Source organism: Sporisorium graminicola, chromosome SGRAM_14 (genome assembly GCF_005498985.1).
Source record: "Sporisorium graminicola strain CBS 10092 chromosome SGRAM_14, whole genome shotgun sequence".
Lineage (NCBI taxonomy): Eukaryota > Fungi > Basidiomycota > Ustilaginomycetes > Ustilaginales > Ustilaginaceae > Sporisorium > Sporisorium graminicola.
The window spans coordinates 21,557-38,225 of record NC_043724.1 but is presented as its reverse complement, the minus strand read 5'-3'; the positions used below and the strand labels follow the sequence as shown (position 1 = coordinate 38,225).

Sequence of the window (16,669 nt, the reverse complement as noted above, 5' to 3'; positions counted from 1 at the left end):
CAGCAGCTTTGCGCTTGAGACGCTGCCTGCACAACAGCATGTACATTGACACGGCTCCGTGGCTAGCGCGTAGGAACAAGGCTGAATATGAACGGTGCAGCGCTGTAGTTGCGGATTTGAGTGTTGGCCGTCTGGCTGGCTGATGAGCTAATTTACAATGAAAAGGAGAAGAGAAGACACCTAAGATGATGGTTTCTTGTCGTCGGCGAGGCGCAAGACTCCCGTTAGAATGTTTGCTCTTTAATTTTGGGTGACCTGAGTGAGCAGAGGCCGCCGGAAGGCGGCTATCAACAACTGCTTTGGGTCGAAATGAACGCATGGCGGTATATCATCTATTGGTCCTCGAGGGCGAGCTCGAGATCAGCTCCGTACAGCTTCGAGTTGAAGAAGCCAGGGTCGAACCAGTTGACTCGGACGTAGCCGTCCTCACCGCCAGATGCATAGGCGGTACCAGCGGGGTGGATGGCGATTGTGTTGATAGGACCAAAGTGACCTGGGAGACGCGCACACTCCTCTTCAAACACCTTGTGCCAGAATCGAGTCTCGAATCGACCCTGTCTCGCCGATGTGGTGGTAACATTCATGGCGTCCTGACCACCTCCGACAATCACGAAAGGCTTGGTGGGGTGAATCGAGGCACTGTTCAACGGCGTTTCGGTGGCGTATGTCTTGATCACTTGCAATGTCTTCGAGTCGATCATCTTGGCCGTCTTATCTCTGGACGACGTAACAAAGTAGGTGCGGTCGGCGCTCATCTGCAAATCCGAGATGACGTCGGTGTGTGCGTTGGTCGAGTTCTCTTCGAGCTCGGCGTCGATGCCGCTCTCGGGCTCCTTGTCGTCGTGGTAGTAGGTCGCCACTTTGCCGTCTTCGTGGCCGGTGACAATGTACTGATCGCAGGGGGCAAAGGCGGCGACAACGGCCTTGGGGCCCGAGAAGGTGATGGTGCGTGTGGGTTCAGGGTCCTGTTGAGTCCAGCTGGCGGGGTCACGGTTGATTCGGAAGACACGCAGCGAGCCTCGGTATCCCATGCGTTGTTCTGTGACGACGAGGACCTGGGTGCAGTCTTCGGAGAAGGCGACACGCTTGGCAGCGGTGGTGAACTCCCAGACGAACAGGCACTTGCCCGTTGCAACCTCCCAAAGACGCATCTGGTTGTCGGCGGATCCGGATACGAGCAGCGTCGAGGTGGAGTCTACGTCGACGGTCCACACAGTACCGTTGTGGCCCTCGTAGGTGCCGAGACGCTCGCCATTGTGAGAGAACCAAGCGTTAATGGTAGGGTCCTTGGCAACCGAGAAGAGCAGGTCGCCTTCACGGTTGAACTTGACCTGGGTGAGCGAACGCTCGTGACCCGACAAGAGGATGGGCCGCATGATGTGATTTCTGCGGGTGGTTGGAGACGATGGTGTAGGAGGTCTAGAAGAGATCGCGAAGGTGAGGATTGCGAAGACCAATGGTTTCTTGTCATGAGCTCGAGCTGCGCAACCGAAGACCGAAAAAAAGAATTCTCAGCCAAGAGCGCAACACAGCGCAATTCAGCGACGGGCGAAGAAGAAGAAACGGCACATACAGGCAGCTACTGAAACAGTTGCCTCGCCTCATGACTGACTGGCACAAGGAAAAGAGCTTCTCATCATTTCGAATGAATTTAAACGTTTGTATTCGGCTTGCTTCAAAGTAGACCATTAGAAATCCGGAACCTAGCTCCCTTGAACGCGCTTGGCTCTTTCTGTCGCGATTCCTTGCACTAAAGCGAAAGCAATCTAACAAATTTTAATTTCATATACTCGTGCGAGTGACAATCTTGCACCAACTCACACGACTAGCTCGAGATTGAACCGACCGAAGCGCTAACATGATAGGTAACGTCTTTCTTGCAGCACTCACAGTGCAAGACAAGCCGTACCTTGCTCATCTGCGAAGAGATAGCCGATTGGTCGGCTATTCGCCCACGGACGACCAAAGAACAAAGTATGAGCTGGAGAAGACCGGCAAAGAAGGTAAGCAAGGTTGCAGCTCAAGTGCGTCGCTGCGCATGATGATTTTGTTACGCCGATTCGAGCGAGCTGCGGGGATTTGGAGCGCGCTCGCTCTCTCTTTCTGATCGCCGAAACAGATACACGCCGCACCATCACTTCTGATGGCGTGCATGGCTCATGCTGTACAATGTCGGCCACCATACCAAAGCATGTTCTCAGCCTCCGACCCAACAAAGAGAGAGAGAAGAGAAAGCGATAGAGAAGGGGGAGACAAAAAAGATGTGGTGCAGAGGCAGGCGAGAGTCGATTTCGCCTTGGTGGGATTCATGAAAGATGCAGTTGCGTGGCCCTCTCGCCAGTCGAGAGAAGGCTGCTTATGTGGAGAGAGGAAAATCGACCCTTGTCTAGAACATTGAGACCCGCACCAGATCACGCACAACACACAACACACAGACGCGCCAGAACGTACGCACGAAAGTCAGTCGCCCAGGTAGACAGGCAGGCTTGCAGCCCTCTCTGAAATTCAGCCTCGAGGCACAGTGTCTCGCAGAGGCCAATGAAAATCAATCTGCTCGCCTCGCCTCGCCTGCACAGTGCTGCTGCTGTGGCCGCTCTCTTTTCCTTCGCCAAAGGTTGCGGCCTCAAGTCCGATGAAATCTACTGGGTCAAGTCTCGCCTCCTTCCGCCGCCTTTTGTCGCCGCCACGGCCTGCCTGCCTTGGGCTCAAGCCGGTCCTTTTTGTATCCGTCTCGTTTCGACTTGGACTCGAAATCACTGAGTCCATCATCGGTCCTACCGCATCCTCTTCACGCATTTTTCCTCTTTCCCCCTTCTTGTCTCTTTCCCTCCGCTACCATCACCTTACCTCGTCCCCTTCTTAATCTGCACTTCGATCTTGGCGCATTCGTTACCGGCATCTCCGCATCGCATCATCACCCTTGCAGTGCCGTGCTCGAACGATCGTGGTGGCGTAACGATTCACCTTTCACGAAACGATCTCCTTTTTCCGCTCAAGGCCAGATCAGCTTGCGATAATAGGACGCTGAGCCTCGCTCTCGTTTCCGCTCCGAATTCTCTTCTTGACGCTTCTATCGTCCGCTTTCGTCCGTGCCAACAAACTGCACATACGTCTCTCAAGCCGATTTTTTTGCTAGCAACACCATCTTATCGCAGTCTGTCTCGCAGCGTGCATCACAGATCATCCATCCGACAACATGGGTCAAACACTCTCGGAGCCCGTCACGCAGAAGACGACGTCTTCGGGCGGCAACGACTCGGTCCTCTACGCAATCTCTGAGATGCAAGGATGGCGTATCAGCATGGAGGACGCGCACACCACCATCCTCGACATCCAGAATGCCAGTGGTGGAATTGTCGGCAACTTCTTCGGTGTCTTTGATGGCCATGGAGGTGAGTAAAAGCCAAGCTTGCTTCTCAGTTGCCGCTTGGTCAGTTGCCAGCAACGCCAGGAAAAAGCTGATGTCTGACCCCTTTTCTCCATTTGCTTTGCCCTGTTGATGTGATTCACAGGCTCCTCAATCGCACAGTATTGCGGCCGCAGCTTGCACAACACCCTCATCTCCGAGGAGAAATTTAAGGAGGGAGAGTACGCCCAGGCCCTTGAAAAGGCCTTCCTTGATGTCGACGAGGATCTCAAGAAAGGTATGTCTGCTTATCGCATCCGCCTCTTGCTGTTCTCGATTGTTCGTCGTTTTGACCAACTCGTTGCCTGCCCCTCTCTCTCTCTCTTCATATGATTGTCCCGGCCTGCAGATCCAAACTATACAAACGACCCGTCGGGTTGCACTGCCGTAACCGCTTTCATCAAGACCGCAGCGCAGGACTCCAAGCGCGTCGAAAAGATCTTCGTAGCAAACGCGGGTGATTCCAGATGTGTCCTCTCTCAAGGCGGATCCGTCATCGACTTGAGCATCGACCACAAGCCTACACTTGACTCCGAGCGCGAGCGTATCGAGAATGCCGGTGGTTACGTCAGCTGGGGTCGTGTCAACGGCAACCTGGCCCTCAGCCGAGCCATCGGAGATTTCGAATTCAAGAGGTCCTTCGAGCTTCCAGTAGAGAAGCAGATCGTCACCGCCTTCCCCGAAGTGCTTCCGCACGATGTGGACGCTAAGGACGAGTTTCTCGTTCTCGCTTGCGACGGTATCTGGGACTGCTTGACCAGTCAGCAGGTGGTGGACATTGTGCGGCGATCGGTTGCCAATGGCAAGGAGCTCAACGACATCTGCGAAGACCTCATGGAACGCTGTCTTGCACCTGATTCCGACACCGGCGGTATCGGCTGCGACAACATGACAGTTTGCATTGTTGCGCTTCTGAACGGCCGAAGCAAGGACGAGTGGTACAAGTGGATCAAGGACAACATTGAGGTGGCTCACGACGGCCACGTCACTCCCGCACAGGTTGCGCCTGTCTTCCAAAGCGCGCAACCCACTTCGCGTGGCCAGGAGAGCGGCAACGACGGCACAGTCAGCATCCAGTCGCTCCTCTCTGGTGGATTGGCGCGCGGCGAGGACGGCGAAGATGGAGCGGCAGGATCGCTTCGATTGCCTGGCGGTCTGGCGGGTGCGCTGAGTGGTGCGGGTATCGTGTTCCGACCCGGTGGGCGCTCGGACGAGGGCGAAGTGGTGTACGAAGCACACGTTGTTGATGAGGAGGACAGCGGCGACGAGCAGTCGGACCAGAGCAGCAGCGAGTCGGGCGCCAAAGCGCCGACCAACCCGTCCAGCGACAGCCAGGGTGCCGAACCAAGGCTGGTCGAATCCCCTCATACGGACGCCAAGCCTGCCAGCTCGAAGCAGGAGTCGGACAAGATGGAGGTAGACGACGAGAAGGCCAAAGAAACTTCAAGCGCTTGAAGAGCCGTACTCATTCATGATTGGCGTTCTCTTGCGACTACCACCATCCAACCTGATTCAAAGTACCTCTAGCAAAGTTAAAGCGGCTTTTCTTTTCTCGTTACCAGATCTTTCAACACAATTCTTGCCCACCTCGGTTCCGGTCTCGCGAGCATTCACCACCCTTTCCCGATTCCAAAACAGAACCCTTTATCTTTCGCGCGGGTTCTCCTGACATTGTAGACATACGATACCAGCTGCACGAGACTACTCTAAGTGGAAACGCTCTGCCTGTACTTGCGCACCTCTGTGAATCGCCTGTTCTCCGATGTTGCTGGATGCGGACGTTGATGGGCTGCAGTGTGAGAGGAAGACGAGATTCGGATTTGAGCCAGTGACCCTTAAAAATGCAGGAAGGGAGAGGAAGACCGGACCAGATTTTGTGACGCTGTCAAGTGTAGCGTGAAGATGTGCGATACATGGGATTGGATGCACGAAAGGTGCAAAGGGAGGGCGACACCTGCTCTACCAACAAAGGTGGGAAATGAAGCCGGTATCTGCGGGTCACGCGTCCTTCAGAAGTAACACTTGGGATAGGGGAAAAAAGAGGCGCAGCAAGTGCACGTTGGCACGTCTCGGTTAAGTGAGGTGATCCTCGTCTAAGACCCTGTAAACGCATCGCCCGCTTTCCCCTAAGCGACCACATGTCCTTGGTCTTGCGCAGCGAACAAGCCCCTCCGCAAACATGTCTTCCGCGCATGATCACGCTCTGACTGCGTAACACCATCAAGCCGTCCTGGTGGCGGGCTCCACCATCACCTTTCAGCACCTGCTGCGTTGCCACCATGCCCTTCAACTATGGCTTTCTCAGTCACAGCGATCCGCTCGCGTTCGATCCGAACAACTATGTGCTCACCACAAACGGGTTCGGCCTGTTCTTGACCCAGGTCATCATCATCATCGTACTTTGTCAGGTGCTTGGCAAGCTTTTTAAACTTATCGGCCAGCCCGCCGTTGTTGGTGAGTTGCTTGCCGGCATCCTCCTTGGACCTACCGCGCTTGGCAACATCCCGGGCTTTACCGAAACGATTGTTCCCACGCAAGCATTGGGTCTGCTCAAGCTGATGGCCAACATCGGGCTTTCGCTGTTCCTGTTCCTCATCGGTCTCGAGACCGATACGGATCTCATGGCCAAGTATTGGCAAAAAGTGATGCTCATCACCTTGCCCGGCATGGCCATCCCATTTGGTATCGCAGTCGGCATCTCGAGGCTCATCTGGCAGGTAGAGACGGACCAGACCGTCAAGTTTACAACCTTCTTCCTCTTTGTCGGCACCGTCATGGCCGTCACCTCGCTATCGGTGCTCTCGCGCATCATGGCCGAGATGAACATCCTAAGCACTCGCCTCGGTTGCATCACCATCGCGTCCGGCGTGTGCAACGATCTCATCGGCTACGTGCTCCTCGCCTTGGGTTCAGCGCTCGGAACCGGAGGCAAACAGATCGATGCGCTGTATCAGCTGCTGGCAGCGGCAGGCTACATCTCTCTTCTTTGGTTTGTGTTCCGACCGCTCATGAACCACCTCATCGTCCGCAGCGGGTTCGACATGACCACAGGAGCCGACGACCGTGTGCCGGAGCACCTCCTCGTGATCGCTCTCGGCGGTGCCCTTGTCAGCGCTTTCTACACGGACGCAATGGGCGTGCATCCTATCGTGGGAGCCTTTAGTTTCGGCGTATGCTGTCCTCACGGCAACTTTGCAGTCAAGGTGACCGAAAGCATCGAGACACTCGTCATGATCGTGCTGCTTCCGCTCTATTTTGTTACCAGTGGGCTTAGCACCAACTTCAAGCTTCTTAGCGATGGTACCACTTGGGGCCTCATCTGCTTGCTGGTTGTCGGCATCTTTGTCAGCAAGTTCGGCGCTACGGCTGCCTCTGCCAAGTTGGCCGGAATGACGTGGCGCGAGTCTATGTGTGTCGCAAGTCTCATGCAGAGCAAGGGCATCATCGAGATCATAATTCTCAATGTTGCTCTTCAACTCGACGTGGTCAGCTCCAAGGTGTTTGCCATGCTTGTCATCTGCTTCTTGTGCACAACCATGTCGGTGCGGCCTTTGTCCAGATACGTCTACTTTTCCAGTCTCGCTCAGCAAGAGGCAGTGGGAGAGGGACAAGACGAGGACGGACAGCATACGAGAGACGAGAAAGGAGCATCTCACCGCATCACCACAGATGCGGTTGTTGATTCGGTCGATTTTCCCATCACCGTTGCCATCGCATCCCCAAGTCCAGCGACAAAGACGCTCATGTTCCTCCTCAACCTACTGGGTCAACATAATGCAGCATCATGCGGACCAGCTTCTAGCGCGGATATGGACGAAGAGGCAGCGGGACAGATTGCTGTCGACTTGCTCCGCTTGCTGCCGATCGAATATACCACTTCGTCCATCATGCAGCTCATCAACTACTCCGAAGAGCGTCATCGTGACGAGATGATGGAGAGTCTCAAGAAGGTGCAGCAACTCTGCCGGGTTCCCACGTCGGCCATGCTGGCAAGCGAACGCAAGCTAGGCCACTTTACGGCAACCGTTACGACCCCTGGCGCTGCGACCAGCACAAATGTAGCTCATGCGGTGCCTCCGGACACATTTATTGTGCCTCGTCACGAGATGATCAAGACAATCGGACACCAGAATGCACGCGCACAACGCCGCCTGGGAACGGCTGACTTTGCCTTCTCGGAGCTTGGCCGAGGCATGGCTCTGGTGACCTGGGAAGCGCACAATTCGTACGGTCGAGGGCTTTCATGGCTGGGTGCTGCTGCGGCTGCTAGCGGCCTCTCCTTTTCGAAGACGCTCAACGAAGAGGATGCGGCTGTCAGTATCTGGCAGGCCAATTCGGACGCCCAGTCGCTGCCCTCTCGACTGTTTCGCAATCTACGCAAGCAGTGCGCCAAGGGTGTATTGCTCGATCCAAGCATGTCGCGTTTATCGGTTACATCGCTCTCCAACTCGCATGAACAGCGAACTCTGGCGTCATTGCGACGCGAGCTTGAGCGCAGTCATGGCTTACAGAGACCGTTGGGCGTGCGGAGAATCATTGTGCCCTTCTTTGGAGGTGCGGACGATCGTGCAGCGGTGGAGTTTCTGAGGAAGATAGTGCTCAACTCGCCGGGCAGCGTGCAAGGCTTGGTCATTACCTTTACCAATGCAGGGGATGCGAGCGACAAGACCACAGAGTCACTCGCGCTGGAAGCGGTCCTGCCTTCGACACTGCCCTTGGAGCAGCTGGCGGCTGAAGACGATCACACCCATTCCATCAACCTGCAGACCATTCATCAGCAGGAAGCGGCTCGCGTCGACGCTCGGTTTCTGTTTCATCAGCAGGATGCATCGGCTGCTGCTGCGGCGACGGTCAAGTCGATCCCGGAAGAGATTATGGCTGTTGCTACGGCGAACGCCGCTGACACCGATCGTGGATCCAGCGCCTCACAGGTTGGCGACGAAAAATCAACCAGGTCGCTCAACGAAGGCTCAGGAGCACGCAAGGAAGCCGGTATCGTCTTTGTCACCCTTCCCTCGACACCCGATACCAGCACCAACCCGATTCGCAGCATTTGCAAGTTCATCCGACCTTTGCTAGATGAGCAACAGGATATGGTCTTTGTCGGACGAGGCAAGTGGAACCAACGTCCGAAACAATTTCGGCAGGAAGTGGAGAGCATGCATGCCGAGCAGCTGGCTTCGTCTGCGCCGCTGTCGGAAGATCTGAGGGGGGAGCTGCGGACCGTCGGTAACTGCTTGGGGGCTGTTACGGAGGGACTGCTGCTGCAAGCACTCAGATCATGTGCTGTTGTTGTGCAGGCTGCTCAGGAGTGACGCAGCACCCTTGATGTAGAACTAAAACGCCTCTTTCTGATCGTATTCCGTGCGAAAACATGTTCGCACTGCTAGTCTTTGCATCTCACGTCGACTGCCACTGCTTTTCTCAAACAACATCTCCGCATCACATCGCATCGCAATTTCTACACTTGTTCGTCTTGCCTTTGCTCAAGCTTCAAATTTGTTTAAGTTAACCTAGAAGCCGAAACACATCCCAGTCGGAAGCTCTGCAATGCTGTGCGAGTAACTCGCAAAGTTGTTTACGTTGGAACGACAAGCTCGATTTCGCACGAAGTAACCCCTCACTCTGTCTCAACCCGAGTCGCACCCCCAACCGGCCCAGTTCCCATTGTTCAGCGGATCCTTGCCGGCCAGCTTTGACCAATCACAATCCTTGCCGTTGACGAAGTCGTCTCCGTACCAGCGCTTCAACAGCAGCCCGACCGTGTTCTTTGCCGAGACGGTGGAGGTCTCCATGGTGGAGACGAGGCTTTCCATGGCGTTGGCGTAAAAGAGGTTGTGGTCGACCTCGATGCGCGGGAAGCGAGAGGTGGGGGTGAGGTACGGGTATGAGTCCCACGAGTGACGTTTGACCCATGAGACAGTGTTTCCGAAAAGGTGCGTGAGGAGGGTATCAGAGATAGGGTGGGGTGAGAAGATTTTCACAACGTATTCTTTTTCGCCGCTCAAAGAAGAGGAGGGTGGGTCGACAGAACGCAGGTAGTTGAGCGAGAAGAACTCCAGATTGAGTTTCTTGAGTCGGTCGTCGGCTGGAGAAGAAGTGATGCGCGGCAGTTGCTGGTCGGACCCGTCTTGCGGCGGGTCCGGCGTGGGCGGAGGTGGCGGGGTCTTCTTCTTACTACTCGCCCTGCGCACGCTCTCGCTTGACGTAAGGATGGTGGTGGGCACAGCGTCCTGCTCCCCCAGGCCAAAATATTCGGGTCGTGGACTGGCTCGACTCGTCGTCAGCAGCGTCACATGCAGGTGAACGTACGGCTTGCTCTTCACCCGCTGCGGCGTGTTGAGCAGCGTGATATCCGCATTGTGCCACGGTGTGGCAATGATCACAGCGTCGTACAGCTCCCCCTCGCCGCTCTTGGTGCCGATATACCACTGCACCTGCTTCCGCTTTGCGCTTTGCTCATTCAGCGCAAGTTGGCCGCGTCGCTCGGGAGTGAGGCTGTCAAACCGCACAATGCCGGCAACTTGGCCCTCGACGCCCGTCAAGATGTGTGCGCCGCTGCGGCGGGCGAACTCTTGAAAGATGCGGTAGTTTCCCTGCTTGACTCCCGTAGCACCCGACGCTGCGAGGCTGACGAGCGCTCCAAAGCCGTGGATCTTATCGGTATCCTGTGCATAGTTGACCCTCGTCGCCGCTTCCACCATCTCCTCAATGAACAGCTCAGACACCCTGCGGTCCTTGAAAAACTGCATCCCTGTCGTCTCGACAAGCGCTGTAGCATTTACCGCCGCAGCCAGGTCTTCGATCGACGACCACGGGTAGCCTGAAAGGCTGCTTCCCTCGCCCTCCTCCTCGCTTACTGCACTGCTCCGAGCATGCAGAAAGCTCGGGTTGTACAGCCCGGCAAAGTACGAGAGCTGCTTCTTGACGATGCCCTCAGTCGTGATGGCGCTGTATCCGTAGCGCAAGAAGAACTTGGCGCTCGTCCACCAACTGCTCTGGTCACCCTCGAATAAAAATTGCTGACCATCCCAGATGCCCATCTGTCCTGATAGACCCGTGTGTGCGCCCGTCTCGAGCTGGAACTCCTTGACCGCGCGACGCAGGTTTAGGTTGACATCGGCGAAAATGCTTGCGCCGAGCTCGATCGGGTTTTGACTGTCGTCATCGTAAGGATACGTGACGGCGGTGCGCCCGCCGATGCGTGTTTCGCGTTCGTAAATTGTGATGTCGATATTGTCGCTCGAGTTGGCAAACACAAGTTGGTCTTGGGCGCGCTTGAGGAAGTAGGCTGCTGACGTGCCTGAGGGTCCGGCACCAATGATGGCCACTTTGCGGGTTTGGCTATGGTCCGCAGCAGGTTCCCGCTGCTGCTGCTGGAGAGATTCAAAGTAGGATGCTTCGGCAGTAGCTGGTGTCCAGAGCCCCCCGTCGTCTGGAGCGTAGAGCTGCGCCTCGCCGTCCAGTTGGGCGGAGATAGAAGCGACCTGATCGAGAGCAGCGAGCAAAAGGCCGAGCTGGCAGAGCAACGTGGATCGAACCATGTCTGCTGAGGCGGCTGTAGTAAGAAACTGAGATACCGGTTGTTATGCGTGAGTGGATGTCGCTGCCGTCGATGAGGAAGCTGGGGCCCCGGTTTGGAGCGAGACGGTCGACGCAAGATGGCCAGGACGAAAAGCTGCACTTTTATATTATAAACGGTAATTCAGGGTCTAACGTTGCCGTGCATGGACCAACGCCAGTCAGAACTGCCTTTTGTTCACCTGAGACCTTTTCCCTTCGAAATTGCGTCAAGAAAAGGCGGTCCAAAAAGTCCCGGTTTCCACGCTCTGTTCACCCTTTCATCCTCTCCATCACACCTGAACCACGACATATCGAAATTACTACGACAACCGGTTCCTTTGTGAAGGTACGATTTCGATTCGAAGAGAACAAAAGGTGACGGTTTGCCCATACAGCTGAACAGGAAGAGAGAAGACCATTAGAGGTAGACTACATGATTAACAGGTCCGCCGGAAACGAGAAATAGTAAAAGCGACAATAGCAAGACCGAAGAAGTGAATGCAGTGAAAAGGAAGACCGGAGATGGAAGGTTATCAAGCGGACAGCAAAGCTTGTGCTGAGATGACAGCAAAGGGCTGCTCGCTCACACTCGCACGGCAGAGTCGACCAGCGACTTGCTTTTCAGCCGGGCCTGCCAATCCCGCGGCGGAGGCTCCAGCTTGGGCGAGCGCTGCAGTGGTGATCGAGAATGGGCGACTGGCGGGGGGCGAGCGATTAGATAGTGTGCTCCCGCCGGGGCATGATGCATGACGCCGTCCTTGTCACTATCCGAGACGCGCCGGCGCGAAGGCGAGCGTTGATCGTCGTCCGAGTCGTCTGCCCAGCGCTTGGCCGCGCTTGGACCTCGGACATCATCGCATCCGTTGACGGCACGAGCATTCACCTCTGCCTGTTCTCCGTCGACGTTGGGCGGCGAAAGGTGAGGTGAGCCATAGTCTCGGTATTCTCGCATGCGGTGGGGGGCCGAGGCCGAAGTGGATGCTGCCCCATAGACGTGAGGAGCACTGGTGAAGGCTGTGGAGGGCAGGCCACCAATTCTAGGAGCGTTTCCGGCATCACTGCCGCTGCTGCTGCTGCTTCCACCGGTCAGTTGCCTCCCACCGCTAGCACCGCGTCGATCCTCGTCCCCGCCAGGGCGGCCAAAGCGACGGACATCGTCCTTGTCGTCAGGCGGGCTCCGGTTGCTGTATCCACCGCCAAACACATGGCCCTCGAGCGACGGACGATGCTGACGCTCCACCACACTTTCCAGCTCACGAATGTACTCGAGAGCACGTTTGAGAATGGTAGCCTTGCTGTCCTGCCCGTCTCGACAAGCAGGTATCGCCTGTCGTAGTTCCTCAAAACCAGTGTTGATCGACTCGCGACGCTTTTGCTCCGAAAGCAGATGCGCGACTCTTCGGTTGGCGTTGACCGTGTTGGTGGTGGTAGAAGCGGGAGGCGCACCGGCAGAGGAGACGGCAGCAGCAGCAGATGCACCTGGCATCACACCGAGCGTCGAAGAAGGTCGAGGTGGCTCCATGCCTACCATCATCCCTGGTCGTGATGGCGGTCGGTTCGGATCGGCGCTGTGGCTCCTCAACTCGGGAGGGCTGTAGGTTTCAGGGCGGTAGGGGCGTGCGCCGGCCGGTGGGTGGCGTGGGGCCATTTGCTCCTCTTCCATCAAGCTTGTCGTCGCACGTCGTCGAATGCGCCGGCTGGCTTCAGCCGGATCGGCATCCAGCGTTCGCCCTGCACTGCGAGCGTCGTGTGGATACGGTGGCACGCCAGCAAAACCAGGGCCATTCTCGTAAGGATACATGGGTCTTGGTGGTCGCTCGCCATGCCACCTATCTTCTTCCCTTGGACGTTCGTGAGCGAAGGCGTCGGGGTGGAGATCGGGTCGGTCTCGCGAGGCTGCGCCAGGCCTCCAAGAACCGTCGTCCCGCATTCCGACGGGGGTAGCCTGCATGCGAGGACGGTGTGGGTCGTCTGAGGGCCGTTGCCAGGGTGCAGATCTGGCATCGTCTCGAGAGCCATAAGGCGCGGGCTGCATGTTTGGGCTATAAGGGTCCTTGGCACCGAAGCGTGGATCGGGTCGATCGTAGGAGCGCCAAGCACCTTCGTCTGTCGGAGGAGTGCCACGCTCCAGATCGCGGTGGAATGGCGGCGGCGGTGGAACGTGATGTTGCATTCTGGAGTTGGGACGCGGACCGTATGGCTCATCGTCAAGACGTGGGTAAGCCCCCGCTCGAAGAGGTTCCATTTCGCGTTGCTGCTGCTGCTGCTGCTGCTGCTGCTGCGGTGGACGCTGAAGGAGACCGGTTGGAGGTGTTTGACGGTGTTCGGAAGCAGGGGGAGGCGGTCTCTCTCGCACAGCTCCGTCGGCACGCATAGGGAATCGTGGTCCAGTCTCTCTGGCGTGTGGTTCTGCTCTGCCAGTGTCGGCGGATTCGTGCGACGAAAGTGATGAGATAGGCGGAAGCGTGGTTCGGTCGCCTTCCGAAGCTCGATGAGGGAACATGATGCAGGGCTGACGGTGATTGCTTGAACACAACAGCCGGAACACCCGAAGGTGAGACTAGGCAGTGGGTAGCACAGGGGCAAGACGTTCTTTTTGAAAGGACTGCTTGTCGGGACAGAAGCTCAGTCGGATGCTAGCTGGACCGAGTTGCTGTAAAGGCGAGGGCGTGTGCCGACAGAAGAGGGTCGGCAAGTCTACGAGCAACGGAAGCAGGACCTAAAGCGAGCGTCAACCAAGACGACGGCGACGATCGGACGGGCTGGGGCTGGTACTGATTGCCGCAGGAGAGGTGGTGGTGGTGAATGCTGTTCAGCACATAGATGGTGGCGACTGCGGTGGGTGGTGTGGGGGGGGGGGGGGGATGAGCAATGAGAACCAGAAAGCTCCGAGTCGACCGGGGAGAAACGAAGAACCATACGCCCAGACTTGCTCTGGTAGCCTGACACACGTACCTTTTGGATGGCCAGAGAGAGGGCGAAGGCGGAGAGGCCAGAGGCGAAGTGGCTTCGGAAGCAGAAAGGAAAAATGCAAGCAGCAGCCAAGATTCTATGACACTGTTCAGTGCCGAACAAGGGCAAGGGACTTTCCCAAGGCTGTGGACATCGAGAGTGAGCGCTTTTCATGCCGAGAAAACCAATGCTCAGAGATACCAAAAATAAAAAGTGAGAGCGACAAGGCGCCAACCCCTGCCTGTCACGGAAAAAGAATCCAGAGTGAAGGAGAAGGAGCAAGTGCGAGAGAGAGTTTTGTGTGTGCGTGCGTGCGTGCGTGTGTATGTGAGGCTGAGAGCGTGTGCGAGCATGCAGGTGTGAGACCATGCAAAACGGTCAAGCAGGAACAAAGGACAGGCGAGAAAGCCTTCGACAAGACAAGAAGCAAGCAGTCCTTGCATAGGGTGTGTGGGTTTAGCGAGCCAAGTCAAAAGAGAAAGCAGAGAGAGAGCCAAATGACTGGAGCTGAAAGTGGGCTGCCCGCATGAGAAGCAGCAGCAGCAGCAGCAGCAGCATCTGCATCAGTGCATGCGTATGCGCAACGGCAAAGGAAGAACCCGGAAAAGAAGGGAAACGCAAAGCATTTCCCAATTCAAAGAGAAATATGAGAGTCACCAAAGATTAATAGGCGGCGATGGGCCCAGTTGTTTCCATTTCGGAGGCGGACCAGCACGAGATTCTGTAGGACCGCGCGGGAATGAGCGGCGCGGTCAGATGGACGCCATCATTCATGCACCTCTCTTGCCAACGTCGACCCGAAAATGCAATTTGCGGGACACTGCTCGACCCCTTTTTTCCTTCTTCTTCTCTTCTTTCCCCTTCGCTTTTTCTATTCTTGAGGAACAGCGTGTGAGCGGCGTGCGCGAGATGAGCAAAGATTCCTGCTTTTTCGTTTATGTTTTGTTTTTAGTTCTTCTCCCAGCGTTTCACAAGGCCACCACGATCCGAACTAGATTTGGTCCAGCGAGGTGGGTTGGTGCAGTGATCACAAGGTGTTCTGCATTCTGCATCCGCTAAATGTAAACACTGCATCTGGTGCATGATAGGACGCATTTCCACATGTTGCTTCCTGCATCAAATTTTGACCATTATTGCAGAAGCCCAAGCGCAAGCCCCACCCATGGACCTGAATCGCTGACGCTTGCGTCTAGTCAATGCGAGATAACTCCATGTCTTTTGAACTGGGAACGGATCTGTGCAACGAGCAGAAGGCGTGATTCTAGAACTCGGAGAAGTTATGAAAGGACCAGAGATCCAACCCCAACACGCAGGAAAAAGGGCGAAGGTGACAACAAATGCGACGATCACCTGACGACGATCGAGGGGCCAACACAAGTACCTCGGCATCGCTCGGGCATCTGTCAGTTCCCTTCCGACGGGTTCCACCAGATCCGGGTGCGGTCTAGCTGAATTCCCAAAAAGTCGGTAAAGCAGCAGCTAAGCTCAAATAGTAAAAAATTCCATAATTTCGAAGAAATAGAAAAATGAAGAGAAGGAGGAACAGAGGAAAGAAAAGACGCCTTGCTTCGTTTTTATTTAACAGAGCATGTCCAGACAGACAGTACACATGCCCGGCTCGGGCTCCGGAAAAGGGGAAGCAGCCACGTCCAAGTCGTCTATCCAGCCAGGTGTTTCCCCAAACTATATGCTAGTTCAAACATTTTTTCTTCTGTCAGCAGTGCAATTTCGAAAAGGACCTATGCATTACGCGAACTCGATCCACTTCGCTTGGTTGTGTTCGCGCCACTTTGACAGTCGTTCTCCTCATTCTTGTTTCTGCCGACTGAGTGTCGTTCAGGTGGTGAACAGGTGGACATGCGGTTCCGCTCAAATGTCCGCTTTCCCGCCCTTGCCCTCGTGCCTGGCCGGCGTGCCCGCGTCCTAGTACGTACTCTTTTACTTCTAATGTTTCGCTCTCGAAAGTACGTAACGTTGGTTCCTTTGAGGTCGCGTCTGTCTTGGCGAGTCAACAAAGGGAATGTAGTGGGCACATGCTTGCTGCTGCTGCTGCTGCTGCTGCTATCGCTGAACACAGCCTCACGTACTGCTTTCGTAAAGTCGGATGGGCTCAAAGGATGTAAGGACAGAAGAGCATCGCCGAGTGTTTGAAGTGACAGCCTCCTCATGCTGGTATCCGACCCAATAAGATTCTCGCCCACCAAATCGTCCCAGGCCGAGTAAGATTGGAGCAAGGCAAGAAAAAGTTCGATGGCCAATCACATCCGGAAGCTTCTCTTCGGCGCAAGCAGCTTCCACGTTCGCGAGGCATCTGCTCATCTTGCCCTGCCTCAGGATGTGTTGCAGCTCGGAGCGTTTTTAATGGAACAGGAGTCGTATGGCACCGAGCCACCCAATCAAAGTAGCGACGGGAGCATGATGGGGCCCTCCGAACACGATGCAATGGCGGGACGGATTCACTCTGTGGCCTCAAAGACCAATTTCTAATTTCGTTTCCCCGCTCTCGCCGCGGTGAATGTACGTCGAGTGGAAATTTGAGCCTCAGGTACAGTAAACACGCCGTTCCACCCGACAAATCTCACCCACCGCGCAGAAGAACAAGGTGCAGTCACCGAGGCTTTTGAATTATTAATAAGGACAAAAGAGGCTCCAGATTCGTTGGTGCAGCGTGGATGTTTTGATCTGGGACGAGCGGTCCGCTGTTCTGAGCCTTTTCCATCTCCGAAGAATCGACGTTCATTTAGAACC

General features: G+C 55.7%; 5 protein-coding genes across 5 annotated transcripts; 2 read left to right on the top strand and 3 right to left on the bottom strand.

Moving 5' to 3' along the window:
- Positions 1 to 332: 332 nt before the first annotated feature.
- EX895_002274 (uncharacterized protein) lies at positions 333 to 1,376 on the bottom strand (the record flags this gene model as incomplete). Its single annotated transcript, XM_029882873.1, has 1 exon — positions 333 to 1,376. The coding sequence occupies one exon, from the start codon at positions 1,374 to 1,376 to the stop codon at positions 333 to 335; it is 1,044 nt and encodes a 347-aa protein (XP_029740628.1).
- A 1,820-nt stretch (positions 1,377 to 3,196) lies between these two features.
- Positions 3,197 to 4,861, top strand: EX895_002273 (uncharacterized protein; the record flags this gene model as incomplete). Its single annotated transcript, XM_029882872.1, has 3 exons — positions 3,197 to 3,392; positions 3,513 to 3,644; positions 3,756 to 4,861. The coding sequence occupies 3 exons, from the start codon at positions 3,197 to 3,199 to the stop codon at positions 4,859 to 4,861; spliced, it is 1,434 nt and encodes a 477-aa protein (XP_029740627.1).
- An 824-nt stretch (positions 4,862 to 5,685) lies between these two features.
- On the top strand, positions 5,686 to 8,721 carry EX895_002272 (uncharacterized protein; the record flags this gene model as incomplete). Its single annotated transcript, XM_029882871.1, has 1 exon — positions 5,686 to 8,721. The coding sequence occupies one exon, from the start codon at positions 5,686 to 5,688 to the stop codon at positions 8,719 to 8,721; it is 3,036 nt and encodes a 1,011-aa protein (XP_029740626.1).
- A 315-nt stretch (positions 8,722 to 9,036) lies between these two features.
- On the bottom strand, positions 9,037 to 10,950 carry EX895_002271 (uncharacterized protein; the record flags this gene model as incomplete). Its single annotated transcript, XM_029882870.1, has 1 exon — positions 9,037 to 10,950. One exon carries the CDS (start codon positions 10,948 to 10,950, stop codon positions 9,037 to 9,039), a length of 1,914 nt encoding a protein of 637 aa, XP_029740625.1.
- A 602-nt stretch (positions 10,951 to 11,552) lies between these two features.
- On the bottom strand, positions 11,553 to 13,472 carry EX895_002270 (uncharacterized protein; the record flags this gene model as incomplete). The annotated part of the gene is made up of 1 exon (XM_029882869.1): positions 11,553 to 13,472. The coding sequence occupies one exon, from the start codon at positions 13,470 to 13,472 to the stop codon at positions 11,553 to 11,555; it is 1,920 nt and encodes a 639-aa protein (XP_029740624.1).
- Between the last annotated feature and the right edge of the window lie 3,197 nt (positions 13,473 to 16,669).